General features: G+C 48.2%; 2 protein-coding genes across 3 annotated transcripts in view; both read right to left on the reverse strand.

Moving 5' to 3' along the window:
• The window catches only part of LOC137094695 (serine/threonine-protein kinase PAK 4-like), a 127168-nt gene that overhangs the window by 20403 nt on the left and 92752 nt on the right, over positions 1-14013 (reverse strand). For both annotated transcript variants that reach the window (XM_067461085.1, XM_067461086.1), the window contains exon 3: positions 2046-2681. In XM_067461085.1, coding sequence (XP_067317186.1) covers positions 2046-2681 — 636 coding nt within the window. The remainder of the gene's footprint in view (positions 1-2045; positions 2682-14013) is intronic.
• LOC137094985 (actin-like protein 9) lies at positions 8983-10680 on the reverse strand. Its single transcript, XM_067461087.1, has one exon. It carries the CDS (start codon positions 10381-10383, stop codon positions 8983-8985), a length of 1401 nt encoding a protein of 466 aa, XP_067317188.1. The 5' UTR covers positions 10384-10680.

The raw sequence follows: 14013 nt of genomic DNA on the forward strand, positions 1-14013 counted from the left end.
ATTAAAAGTATCTGCTGAGTTTTGGTCCCACCTGGAGACCATAAAGGACCAACAGACACACAACGGTGGGGCCAAATGAGGCCTCAATGTCTCATCTCTCATGAGAGCCTTACCCAACATGGACACAAATATACCATTGCTGTCGACAGAGAGAGGAAAAGGAGAGCAGCGACATTTTCTGTTTGGTTTTAGGTGGGAACGGCAGCAATCGAGGCGGAGGTGTTAGTAGTGAGTTCGACACACAAAGAAGTTGCAGCTAAGGATGGTGCTAAAGTCTTCAAGGAGAAAGCAGGGCCGCAGAGGAGCCAGGAAAAGCCTTCACAGATCCAAAGTCTCTGGTGGTACAGGCTTAAAGCAAACTACGTGGGTTGCAATGCTTCAGGATTTTCTACTAAGAGAAGCGGAAAGAGGAGGCAAGGAGGGATTGCGCAGGGTTGTAAGAAGAAGACCAAGAGTAGAGACACACAGCGGAGAGGCAAGCAGAGAAGCGGTGTTGTCCTTCGGAGTCGCTCAGGTTAGCAGAAGCATTCGTGGTCACACTACAGCAGAGCTTTCCAAACTGTTGGGTTGCGACACATCCGTGTGTTGTGCAAACGTTAGGAGATACATGAGTCTAGGTGAAATCACCAAACATAGATTCCCAGAACTATACATTAAATGTGTTGTGTCCCCATACACGTCATTATTACAGTTTAGGATTAGTGGTTCCCAACCTGTAGTCTGTGGACGACCAGTGGTCTGCAAGAACGAAAATATGGTCTGCAGCCTCACAGTTACTACACAATTGCCTCGGAACCACGTGGCAATGGGAGCAACCGGTCGCAAAACCCTCTTATCGTGCCGAGGCAACGGGGATGTCGGGAGGGGAGAGGTTGAGTACACACAAAAGATTACTACTACCACATTGGCTCTAGATGATTAAATATAGGTTTCTGTCAGTGAGCACTTTGACCAGAGACCACTTGACCAGGGACCACTTTGACCAGAGACCACTTTGACTACTAGATGACGTATGTTCTGTATCAGAAACGAGAGCTGATGTGGTCTATCCAATGCAATTTTCTGAATCAGCACCCCAAATAATCAAACCATTGAGCAAAAACCACTTTGTAACCCTTTTGGTACTAATGTTGGAAAGTGGTTCCTGGTCAAAGTGGCCTCTGGTTGAAGTGGCCCCTGGTCAAAGTGGTCCCTGGTTAAGTGGCCCCTGGTCAAAGTAGTACCTGGTCAAGTGGTCTCTGATCGAAGTTGCCCCTGCTGAAGGTGGTCCCTGGTCAAAGTGGCCCCTGGTTAAGTGGCCCCTGGTCTAGTGGTCTCTGGTCAAAGAGGCCCCTGGTTAAGAGGTCCCTGGTCAAAGTGGCCCGTGGTTAAGTGGCCTTTGGTCAAAGTGGCCCCTAATCAAGTTGTCCCTGGTCAAAGTGGTCTCTGGTCAAAGTGGTCCCTGGTTAAGTGGCCCCTGGTCAAAATAGTCTCTAGTTAAATGGTCCCTGGTCAAAGTGGCCCCTGGTCAAGTGGCCTCTGGTCAAAGTGGACCTTAGTCTAAGTGGTCCCTGGTCAAAGTGATCCTTGGTTAAGTGGCCCCTGGTCAAAGTCGCCCCTGGTTAAAGTGGCCCCTGGTCAAAGTGGTCCCTGGTCAAGGTGGTCACCGATCAAAAAAAGGTTGGGAACCACTGGTTTATATATCTGTCCGTATCTTTTATAAGGGGTTGGTTTGCCAGTAAAACTGAATGACTGTGTGACCAAACGATGTGTGCCAAAAAGAAGTGTGCCAGCAACATAAAATGGTTGGAAAGCTCTGCCCTACAGGAAGGTGGTGGGTGACACAACAAGGAAGAATGGTGCGAAGAAGGAATGAAGCAGAAAGAAGACAGGGACGAGCCAAGAGAAGCCACCCGAGACTATTGTAGCTGCAGAGGGAGGAAAAAGTGCCGAAAAGACTCACAAACCGCCACCCAGACTACGAAGAGAGAGTCCTCTGTCAAGCGGCTGTTAGAAAAGAGTCTTGGTCCTTTGACGGCACCGAGAGAGGGGAGGGAAATGGTTACCTGAGCGCCCCGCACGGGGTCCGTGTCCGCTCTCGGGTAAGTGTTAAAAGGCCGCCCGGTCTGCTGTGCCGTCTTCATGACCCCCTCCGAGATGGGGATGTTGGGGGTGCGGATATTGGGGCCGGAGAGGGGGCGCTTCTCCCGGGGGGACTGCGGGCTGGCCTCGCCCGCGTAAGAGGACTTGGGCCGTTTGTCGGGGACATCGGGGCGTTCCCTCCGGACCACGCGGTCGGGGGGCTCCTTCCGCCCGTCTCGGTTCCGGTGGTGGTGGTGGTCCGGGGCGGGCTTGTTGTGGTACTCGGGAGGTGGTGGCCGATGGTGGCCGGGGGGTGGGTGAGGCTTGCCAGGGGCCCGGTCGTCCTTGCTCCGTGGCTCTCTGCTTTGCTCCGCCGTGTGCCGGTTCCGTTCCTTGGGCTCCTTGCCTCTGCCTCCGCCGGCGTCTTCTTGGTGATGGTGGTAGTGATGGGGCCTGGCTTCGATCAGGCCGTTCTCCTGGTAGAGCTGGTCGTGGCGGGGAGGGAAAGGGGGGCTGTCCCTCCGCAGGGAATTGGAGCGCGACACCGACATGTTCTCAAACTCATCCAGCAACCAAGCCAGGGAGCCGTCCTTGGCCGCTTTGTTGCCCCGCACGATGGTCTTAGAGAGGGGGAAACGCAAGGGATGAGGTGGCAGTGGTGGGAAAACAAAATAAGACACACACACACACAAAAACACAAAAAGATAAAAAATAAAGTAAGAAATGCAATGCAACGCAAAGAAATTAAAAGATATGGTGCCCTGACGGATGCCTGGTGGCGGGCTCAGCTTTCGCACAGACAATGAAGCGCACAGAAGCGGAGCATGCGGGGGTGGCAACGGCGACACTCACATGCCGACCTCCGAGGAGGAGGAGAAGGAGACGACGTCCAGAATCGCGTCCCCATTCAAGGCAAAGGACATTCTTCACAACCCACAAGAAATTGATAAAGAGGAGGACGGAGGCTGGGAGGAAGCAACACAGCGTCTCGAGCTGTGATCTGATCCCCTGCCTTCGAAACAACAGTCGGGGCTAAGATGTCATTGACCTAAAACGCACACCAGTCCAGTCGGCAAAGCTGATTTCAGATCTATTCCGGGTCACAGCATCGGGCTGGCTCTCGATGGAAGGCAAGGCTCACAGAACCCAGCACGCCCAGGAGGAAGGCTTCTCACCCACTCTGGGATCAAGTCAACACACAACCCTAGAAGCCACTTCCATGTCTCTGCACCCCCGTTCAAGTCATGAGGGACTCCAAGATCCTTTTCACACATCCTGCTCTCGAGTCAGGCCTCATCGTCCCCCATTCTGTATCTTTGCATTTCGTTTTTTCTGCCTAAGTGGAGTATCTTGCATTTGTCACCGTTGAACTTCATTGTGTTAGTTTTGGCCCATCATCTCTCTAATCTGTCAAGATCATTTTGAATCCTGCTCCTGTCCTCTGGAGTATTGGCTCTCCCTCCCCATTTGGTGTCGTCTGCAAACTTGATGATCCTGCCTTCTAACCCTTCATCTAAGTCATTAATAAAGATGTTGAACAGGACCGGGCCCAGGACGGAACCCTGCTTGTGGCACTCCACTCGTCACTTCTTTCCAAGATGAAGAGGAAGCATTAGTGAGCACTAGTCAACACACAACCCTAGAAGCCACTTCCATGTCTCTGCACCCCCGTTCAAGTCATGAGGGCACCTTCCCCTTTCTCTTGCATTTTATTCTTGGCCTGGGATGTGCAAAAACTCCTGGAGTGCCCACAGAAGCAATTCCGAGCTCCCAAACTACAAGCAAACTTGTGTTTCTACTGCAAAAATGGACTCAGAAACCCATGTTGGAAGGAAAGAACCACCACACTTGTCTATAGAGCAATTAAGGACAGAGGGAACCCTGTGGTGCAGGCCTCCTGGCTTGTTTTTCACTTCTTTTCCTTACATCAATGCAACTCAGGGTATTTTATTTATTTCACAGAATCCTAGAATCAAAGAGTTGGAAGAGACCTCCTGGGCCATCCAGTCCAACCCCATTCTGCCAAGAAGCAGGAATATTGCATTCAAATCACCCCTGACAGATGGCCATCCAGCCTCTGCTTAAAAGCTTCCAAAGAAGGAGCCTCCACCACACTCCGGGGCAGAGAGTTCCACTGCTAAACAGCTCTCACAGTCAGGAAGTTCTTCCTCATGTTCAGATGGAATCTCCTCTCTTGTAGTTTGAAGCCATTGTTCCCTTGCGTCCTAGTCTCCAGGGAAGCAGAAAACAAGCTTGCTCCCTCCTCCTCCCTGTGGCTTCCTCTCACATATTTATACATGGCTATCATATCTCCTCTCAGCCTTCTCTTCTTCAGGCTAAACATGCCCAGCTCCTTAAGCCGCTCCTCATAGGGCTTGTTCTCCAGACCCTTGATCATTTTAGTCGCCCTCCTCTGGACTCATTCCAGCTTGTCAATATCTCTCTTGAATTGTGGTGTCCAGAATTGGACACAATATTCCAGGTGTGGTCTAACCAAGGCGGAATAGAGCATGGGGAGCATGACTTCCCTAGATCTAGACACTGTGCTCCTATTGATGCAGGCCAAAATCCCATTGGCTTTTTTTGCTGCCACATCACATTGTTGGCTCATGTTTAACATGTTGTCTACGAGGACTCCAAGATATTTTTCACACCAGGTATTGTCCCCCATTCTGTATCTTTGCATTTCATTTTTTCTGCCTAAGTGGAGTATCTTGCATTTGTTCCCGTTGAACTTCATTTTGTTAGTTTTGGCCCATCTCTCTAATCTGTCAAGATCGTTTGAATCCTGCTCCTGTCCTCTGGAGTCTTGGCTCTCCCTCCCAATTTGGTGTCGTCTGCAAACTTGATGATCCTTCTAGCCCTTCATCTAAGTCATTAATAAAGATGTTGAACAGGACTGGGCACTCCACTCGTCACTTCTTTCCAAGATGAAGAGGAAGCATTAGTGAGCACTAGTCAACATGCAACCCTGGAAGCCACTTCCATGTCTCTGCACCCCCGTTCAAGTCATGAGGTCACCTTCCCCTTTCTCTTGCATTTTATTCTTGGCCTGGGATGTGCAAAAACACCTGGAGTGCCCACAGAAGCCATTCCGAGCTCCCAAACTACAAGCAAACTTGTGCTTCTACTGCAAAAATGGACTCAGAAACCCATGTTGGAAGGGAAGAACCACCACACTTGTCTATAGAGCAATTAAGGACAGAGGGAACCCTGTGGCTTGTTTTTCACTTCTTTTCCTTACATCAATGCAACTCAGGGTGTTTATTGATTTTATTTATTTATAACTTTTAGCACCGGGATTGTGGCGCAGCTGGCTGAGTGTCGGCTGCATTAAGATCACTCTGACCAAAAAGGTCATGAGTTCGAAGCCAGCCCGGGTTAGAGTGGGTTTCCAACCAATTGTGTGTAGCCTGTTGTTGACCTTTGCAACCCGAAAGACAGTTGCATCTGTCAAGTAGGAAAATTAGGTACCACCTTAAAGTGTGGGGAGGCTAAATTAACTGATTTATGAGGCCACAGAGAAGACTCCAGCAATGCATTCCAGCAGGAAGCATGCGGGGAATGTGGAAGTGCTTCATCAGCGTCGCAGATGGACGATGAAAGCGACAGCTCCCCTGGCGGCCAGAAAAAAGTTAAATAGCCTCTGTGTATGTCTGTATATGTTTGTATGTCAAAAATTGGCATTGAATGCTTGCCATATATGTGTACACTGTAATTCGCCCTGAGTCCCCTGCGGGGTGAGAAGGACAGAATATAAATGCTGTAAATACATAAATAAATACATATCTGGTTCTTCTCTACCTCCGTGGAGGGACTCAGAACGGCTAACAGCAAGAATTCAATGCAAACAATAAATAACAATTGAAAACAACATCCATAAATCAATAGGTTAAAATACATATAAGATTAAAATACATATAAAACCATTCACCAAGTTGATTTGTTTCTTGCCTCCATGAAGAGGCAAGAAACAACATTGCAAGTGCACACACACACCCATTTCCGAGAAAGTCATTGAGGCTTTATTCTTTTCATTTGAGGCTTCTCTCTTCAACACAGACATGAGACCCTTCTATCAAAGTTTGGGTTATTGTGTGTTTTCCAGGCTGTATGGTCATGCTCCCGAAGCATTCTTTTCTGACGTTTCGCCTGCATCTATGACAGGCATCCTCAGAGGACCTTTGAGGATGTCTGCTATAAATGCAGGCGAAACGTCAGGAGAGAATGCTTCTAGAACATGGCCATACAGCCCAAAATACCTACAACCTGAAGATGCTTGCCATAGATGCAGGCGAAACGTCAGGAGAGAATGCTTCTGGAATATGGCCAGACTGAGACATGAGACTCTTCTATCAAAGTTTGGGTTGTGGTGTGTTTTCTGGGCTGTATGATCATGTTCCCGAAGCATTCTCTTCTGATGTTTCACCTGCATCTATGACAGGCATCCTCAGAGGATCTCACAACCTTTGAGGATGCCTGCCATAAAAGCAAGGGAAATGTCAGAAGAGAATGCTTCTAGAACATGGCCATACAGCCCAAAACACCTACAACCTGAGGATGCTTGCCATAGATGCAGGCGAAACGTCAAGAGAGAATGCTTCTAGAACATGACCAAACAGCCCAAAACACCTACAACCTGAGGATGCTTGCCATAGATGCAGGCGAAATGCCAGGAGAGAATGCTTCTGGAACTGAGACATGAGACTCTTCTATCAAAGTTTGGGTTGTTGTGTGTTTTCTGGGCTGTATGGTCATGTTCCCGAAGCGTTCTCTTCTGACGTTTCGCCTCCATCTATGGCAGGCATCCTCAGAGGACCTCACAACCTTTGAAGATGCCGGCCATAAAAACAGGCGAAACGTCAGGAGAGAATGCTTCTAGAACATGGCCATACAGCTGACAAATGCCTACAACCTGAGGATGCTTGCCATAGATGCAGGCGAAACATCAGGAGAGAATGCTTCTGGAACATGGCCATACAGCCCAAAATGCCTACAACCAGAGGATGCTTGCCACAGATGAAGGCGAAATGTCAGGAGAGAATGCTGCTGCAACATGGCCAGACAGCCCGGAAAACACACAACAACCCAGTGATTCTGGCCATGAAAGTCTTCGACAATACATTAGGGAACTTTCTTTTATCGATCTATCGACAATAAAAGTACGTTTTTACCTTTTTGAACCTTACCAAAGCATCTTGAGTATTTTCTCTCATGTTTCCTACCATAAGCTCATGTATATTTACAGCACTGACGGATGCCACACTCTACCAAATATTATCAACATATCAATATATTATATTTATATTATATTACTAGAATATATGGAGAAGATTCTAGTAATATAATATATTGATATGTTGATAATAATGACCCAAACAATGACCAATGTCCGGTCAGCCTCACGTCGATACCAGGCAAGATTCTGGAAAAGATTGTTAAGGAAGTGGTCTGCAAACACTTAGAAACAAAGGCGATGATTGCTAAGAGTCAACATGGATTGATCAAAAACAAGTCATGCCAGACTCATCTGATCTCTTTTTTCAATAGAGTTACAGGCTGGGTAGATGTGGGGAATGCCGTGGATGGAGCGTGTCTGGATTTCAGGAAGGCCTTCTTTGACAAGGTCCCCCATGACCTTCTGGCAAGGAAACTAGTCCAATGTGGGCTAGGCAAAACTACTGTGAGGTGGATCTGTAATTGGTTAAATGGACGAACCCAGAGGGTGATTCTCCCCAACGCTTCCTCTTCATCCTGGAAAGAAGTGACGAGTGGAGTGCCGCAGGGTTCCATCCTGGGCCAGGTCCTGCTCAGGATCTTCATTCATGACTTAGATGAAGGGCTAGAAGGCAGGATCATCACGTTTGCAAATGACACCAAATTGGGAGGAATAGCCAAGACTCCAGAGGACAGGAGCAGGATTCAAAATGATCTTGACAGATTAGAGAGATGGGCCAAAACTAACAAAATGAAGTTCAACAGTGACAAATGCAAGATACTCCACTTAGTCAGGAAAAACGAAATGCAGAGACAGAATTGGGGACGACGCCTGGCTCGAAAGCAGGACGTGTGAAAAAGATCTTGGAGTCCTTGTGGACAACAAGTTAAACATGAGCCAACAATGTGATGTGGCAGCAAAAAAAGCCAATGGGATTTTGGTCTGCATCAAGAGAAGCCTAGATCCAGGGAAGTCATGCTCGCCATGATCTATTCCGCTTTGGTTAGACCACACCTGGAATATTGTGTCCCATTCTGGGCACCACAATTCAAGAGAGATATTGACAAGCTGGAATGTGTCCAGAGGAGGGCGAATGAAATTATCAAGGGTCTGGAGAACAAGCCCTATGAGGAGCAGCTTAAGGAGCTGGGCATGTTTAGCCTAAAGAAGAGAAGGCTGAGAGGGGATATGATAGCCATGTATAATATGTGAAAGGAAGCCACAAGGAGGAGGGAGCAAGCTTGTATTCTGCTTCCTTGCAGACTAGGACGCGGAACAATGGCTTCAAACTACAAGAGAGGAGATTCCATCTGAACATGAGGAAGAACTTTCTGACTGTGAGAGCCGTTCAGCAGTGGAACTCTCTACCCCGGAGTGTGGTGGAGGCTCCTTCTTTGGAAGCTTTTAAGCAGAGGCTGGATGGCCACCTGTCAGGGGTGCTTTGAATGCAATATTCCTGCTTCTTGGCAGAATGGGGTTGGACTGGATGGCCCAGGAGGTCTCTTCCAACTCTTTGATTCTATGATTCTATGAGATGGAGAGGATGAAGAAACCCCAATTCTGGGTTTACAAGGGCAGGGGGTGATATCTTGGAGGCTTTCCTTTGCCATTAGCTGAACGACAATAACTTCAAGCCACATTCCAAGTTTTTGTAAACATATATGAGTTTTATTTCCCGCTCCTTTTCCCCCATTCTTTAAATCTCAATAGCATTTCTTGTAGACAATGCACGGGCCGTGTTCACTGTAGTGCTCCTTCCAGACCCAACACGTCTGGAAGTTTGTCAAGGAGGCCAGAAGAGAGCCTCCAGTCCAGACGGAGTACTGCCGCAACGGAATGGCGGCCACTTTTACTTTGGTATCAGTGGTCTCGCCTGCCATGATGTCATGCGTGAGCCTCTCTTCGAAGCCTTCGAAGAGGGACGAGCCTCCGCACAAGAGGATGTTCTCATACATGTCCTTCTTGCACTCTTCAGGGACCTTCCTCAAGCTCCGTAGGGCCATGTCGTGGATGCCCACAAGAGAAAGCCCTGGGGTCTGCGGTGGGTGGAACAGTAGCTCCGGACACTGGAACCGCTCTTTCCCCAAAGTGATGACATGTCCATCAGGCAGTTGGTAGCTTGCTGGGGATTCTGTTTCGGCCTCAGAATTGAGAGCAACGTAACAGCACTTGTGCTTGATGTCTTCCAACACCTGGTCGTCCAAGTAGTACCCCTTGTCCTTCAAGAGGTCCATCAAATAGGACGTCATGTTGCTCCCGGCGATGTCCATCCTTTCCGTCTCATGCGGGAGATTGTAGCCCTGGTAAACGGGAACTGTGTGGGTTGTGGCATAGCCCGTTTCAACCACCAAGCCGCTGGTCTTGCCGTGGGCGTAGACAGACAGCACCGACTGGCAGGCTACATACATGGCTGGGGAGTGGAGCGACTCGAAGACCACCTCTACCAGCTTCTCTCGGTTGGTGATTGGACACAGCGGAGGGTCGGACATGAGGAGTGCATGTTCTTCCGGAAAGGCGTTCAGCTCCGAGAAGAGTTGCTTCCAAAGGAAATCGGCAGCCTCCCAATCGACGATGACCCCGTGCCTTACTGGCAAACTGATGTCCACCTCTCCCTTCAATATATCCGGCCAAGTCTTCCCTGTTAGATGCCCAATCAATGTTCTGATGGACACTTGGGGAATCTCTTGACCCGCAAACCCGGCTTTACATGCCCCGGTCCCAGTATCGATGACCACCGCTCTTTGAGAATGTTGTTCTGGAGTTTCTGACCTCACCCAAGAAGTCCAGGATCTGGATGGTTGGACCAAGGCATGTTCAGAGGAACGTGTCCTTGTCCTTGCTCGGCTGAGTCTGGACCTCGAGTGTTTGGGAGATAAAGCCCCCGTGCTTTTGGCCCTTGGAGGACTAGGAATGCCTCCCCGCTTGCTTCTGCTCGACATGTTTCTCCAAGAGATCCTCAAACTGCTGACCCACAAGGTCAACCTGTAAGATGTGGGAGCAATGTGGAACTTGAGGCTCAAGCTGTCATCACAAAGGAGAACTATGACCTCACTTGCGCTGGCCCAAGAGCGGAGAAGAGCCGGCTTCGGGGTTCTTAGAATCATAGAATCAAAGAGTTGGAAGAGACCTCATGGGCCATCCAGTCCAACCCCATTCTGCCAAGAAGCAGGAATATTGCATTCAAATCACCCCTGACAGATGGCCATCCAGCCTCTGCTTAAAAGCTTCCAAAGAAGGAGCCTCCACCACACTCCGGGGCAGAGAGTTCCACTGCTGAACGGCTCTCACAGTCAGGAAGTTCTTCCTCATGTTCAGATGGAATCTCCTCTCTTGTCGTTTGAAGCCATTGTTCCGCGTCCTAGTCTCCAAGGAAGCAGAAAACAAGCTTGCTCCCTCCTCCCTGTGGCTTCCTCTCACATATTTATACATGGCTATCATATCTCCTCTCAGCCTTCTCTTCTTCAGGCTAAACATGCCCAGTTCCCTAAGCCGCTCCTCATAGGGCTTGTTCTCCAGACCCTTGATCATTTTAGTTGCCCTCCTCTGGACACATTCCAGCTTGTCAATATCTCTCTTCAATTGTGGTGCCCAGAATTGGACACAATATTCCAGATGTGGTCTAACCAAAGCAGAATAGAGGAGTAGCATTACTTCCTTAGATCTAGACACTATGCTCCTATTGATGCAGGCCAAAATCCCATTGGCTTTTTTTGCCGCCATATCACATTGTTGGCTCATGTTTAACTTGTTGTCCACGAGGACTCCAAGATCTTTTTCACACGTACTGCTCTCGAGCCAGGCGTCACCCATTCTGTATCTTTGCATTTCATTTTTTCTGCCAAAGTGGAGTATCTTACATTTGTCACTGTTGAACTTCATTTTGTTAGTTTTGGCCCATCTCGCTAATCTGTCAAGATCGTTTTGAATTCTGCTCCTGTCCTCTGGACTATTGGCTATCCGTCCCAATTTGGTGTCGTCTGCAAACTTGATGATCATGCCTTCTAGCCCTTCATCTAAGTCATTAATAAAGATGCTGAACAGGACCGGGCCCAGGACGGAACCCTGAGGCACTCCACTTGTCACTTCTTTCCAGGATGAAGAGGAAGCATTAGTGAGCACTCTCTGTGTTCGTCCACTTAACCAATTACAGATCCACCTCACCGTAGTTTTGCCTAGCCCACATTGGACTAGTTTCCTTGCCAGAAGGTCATGGGGGACCTTGTCGAAGGCTTTACTGAAATCCAGGTACGCTACATCCACGGCATTCCCCGCATCTACCCAGCTTGTAGCTCTATCGAAGAAAGAGATCAGATTAGTCTGGCATGACTTGTTTTTGATAAATCCATGTTGACTATTAGCGATGACTGCATTTGTTTCTAAGTGTTTGCAGACCGCTTCCTTAACAATCTTTTCCAGAATCTTGCCTGGTATCGACGTGAGGCTGACCGGATGGTAGTTGTTTGGGTCATCCTTTTTTCCCTTCTTGAAGATTGGGACCACATTGGCCCTCCTCCAATCTGCTGGAACTTCTCCCGTTCTCCAAGAACTCTCAAAGATGGTGGAGCTCCCTCCTTGGATGGCCATTAGTCAGAGCCTCCAAGACCACCAATGAATGTGTCCTGGAGCAAATCAGGCCTTTAGGTTTATTTATCGTGTCATCCGCAACCAGAACATTGCATTACATTTCTAACAGAACAAAACAAACAAATAGATAAAAAAACCCCACAAATTTTACAAACTTGGTAGCTGATTAAGTGTCCTTTGACCAGTAGCTGGCCACTTGGAGTGCCTCTGGTGTTGCCGCAAGAAGGTCCTCCATTGTGCATGTGGCAGGGCTCAGGTTGCATTGCAGCAGGTGGTCAGTGGTTTGCTCTTCTCCACACTTGCATGTCGTGGATTCAACTTTGTGGCCCCATTTCTTAAGATTGGCTCTGCATCTCGTGGTGCCAGAGCGCAGTCTGTTCAGCGCCTTCCAAGTCACCCAGTCTTCTGTGTGCCCAGGGGGGAGTCTCTCATCTGGTATCACCCACGGATTGAGGTGCTGGGTTTTAGCCTGCCACTTTTGAACTCTCGCTTGCTGAGGTGTTCCAGCGAGTGTCTCTGTAGATCTAAGAAAACTATGTCTTGATTTAAGTCATTGACGTGTTGGCTGATACCCAAACAGGGGATGAGCTGGAGATGTCTCTGCCTTGATCCTTTCACTATTGGCTGCTACTTCCCGGCGGATGTCAGGTGGTGCAATACCGGCTAAGCAGTGTAATTTCTCCAGTGGTGTAGGGCGCAGACACCCCGTGATAATGCGGCATGTCTCATTAAGAGCCACATCCACTGTTTTAGTGTGGTGAGATGTGTTCCACACTGGGCATGCGTACTCAGCAGCAGAGTAGCATAGCGCAAGGGCAGATGTCTTCACTGTATCTGGTTGTGATCCTCAGGTTGTGCCAGTCAGCTTTCGTATGATATTGTTTCTAGCGCCTACTTTTTGCTTGATGTTCAGGCAGTGCTTCTTGTAGGTCAGAGAACGGTCCAGAGTGACTCCTCCCAGGTATTTGGGTGCGCTGCAATGCTCCAGTGGGATTCCTTCCCAGGTAATAATCCTTAGAGCTCGGGATGCTTGTCTGTTCTTAAGGTGAAAGGCACATGTCAGTGTTTTAGATGGATTAGGGATCAGTTGGTTTTCCCTGTAATAGGCAGTTAGAGCACCTAGAGCTTTGGAGAGCTTCTGTTCAACCATCTCAAAGCTCCCTGCTTGAGCGGTAATGGCACGATCATCAGCATAGATGAAACTCTCTGTCCCTTCTGGCAGTGGCTGGTCATTTGTGTAGATGTTGAACATGGAACCAGAGGCCTTTAGGTGGTGGGCAGGATATAATATTTCAATGAATGAATATCTGAAGGGCTTTATGACTCCCATTTTGCTAAAAGATGTGGAGACGTCCATGGGTTTCCATAGTTTTTAAGTAGGAGTCTTTCAGGTAGATAATGTTGTGCTAGATAGACATGTGCTTATAATTCCAGTGTGTGGGAAATACAGTTCGAATGGACATGTGGTCATAGCTCTTTCCACTGAAAGGTTAAGCCAGTGGAGATGTGAATCCAGAGCAACAGATGAATCATGACCATGTGACAGGCGTGACAAGAATTGTATCATTTCCCTATAGTCCCTGTGGGTATGAAAGCAAGTGGCCGATACGTGTGTGCTCCCTTGGAATACGGTCTCATTGCCATGTGCATGTCTTGATACAGTCATCGCTTCTTGTTGTGTTGTTGTGAGTATATCTCCATATATACTGATAGCAGACTTGATGTAAATAGTTAACACATATAACAACAAGTCAAGAATAACTCCTCCAAAAGGAGTGTGGATGAAAGCCAGAACTCGTGTCTTATTCAAACGGTGAGCAGGCAGCAAACAAGGTCAAAGGCTGTGCTATAAATCTCTGCTAATGACAGATAAAGACTCTGCAGTGTTTTGTATCGACTTAACAGCTGCAGCTCCAGGAAGACGTGAAGAGAGGAAGAAATAATTCACCGAATCTGGACCAACTTAGGCACGAATATACCATATGCCCAAATATGAACACAGATAGAGTTTAAGGGAAATAGACTTTGACATTTGGGAGTTGTAGTTGCTGGGATTTATAGTTCACCTACAATTAAAGAGCATTCTGAACTCCACCAATGATGGAATTCAACCAAACATGGCATACAGGACTTCCATGACCAACAGAACA

Source organism: Anolis sagrei, chromosome X (assembly GCF_037176765.1).
Source record: "Anolis sagrei isolate rAnoSag1 chromosome X, rAnoSag1.mat, whole genome shotgun sequence".
NCBI lineage: Eukaryota > Metazoa > Chordata > Lepidosauria > Squamata > Dactyloidae > Anolis > Anolis sagrei.

What these genes read in the sequence shown, in the direction of transcription:
- LOC137094985 (XM_067461087.1), bottom strand. Translation starts at nt 10,383, where the DNA reads ATGATTCTAAGAACCCCGAAGCCGGCTCTTCTCCGCTCTTGGGCCAGC.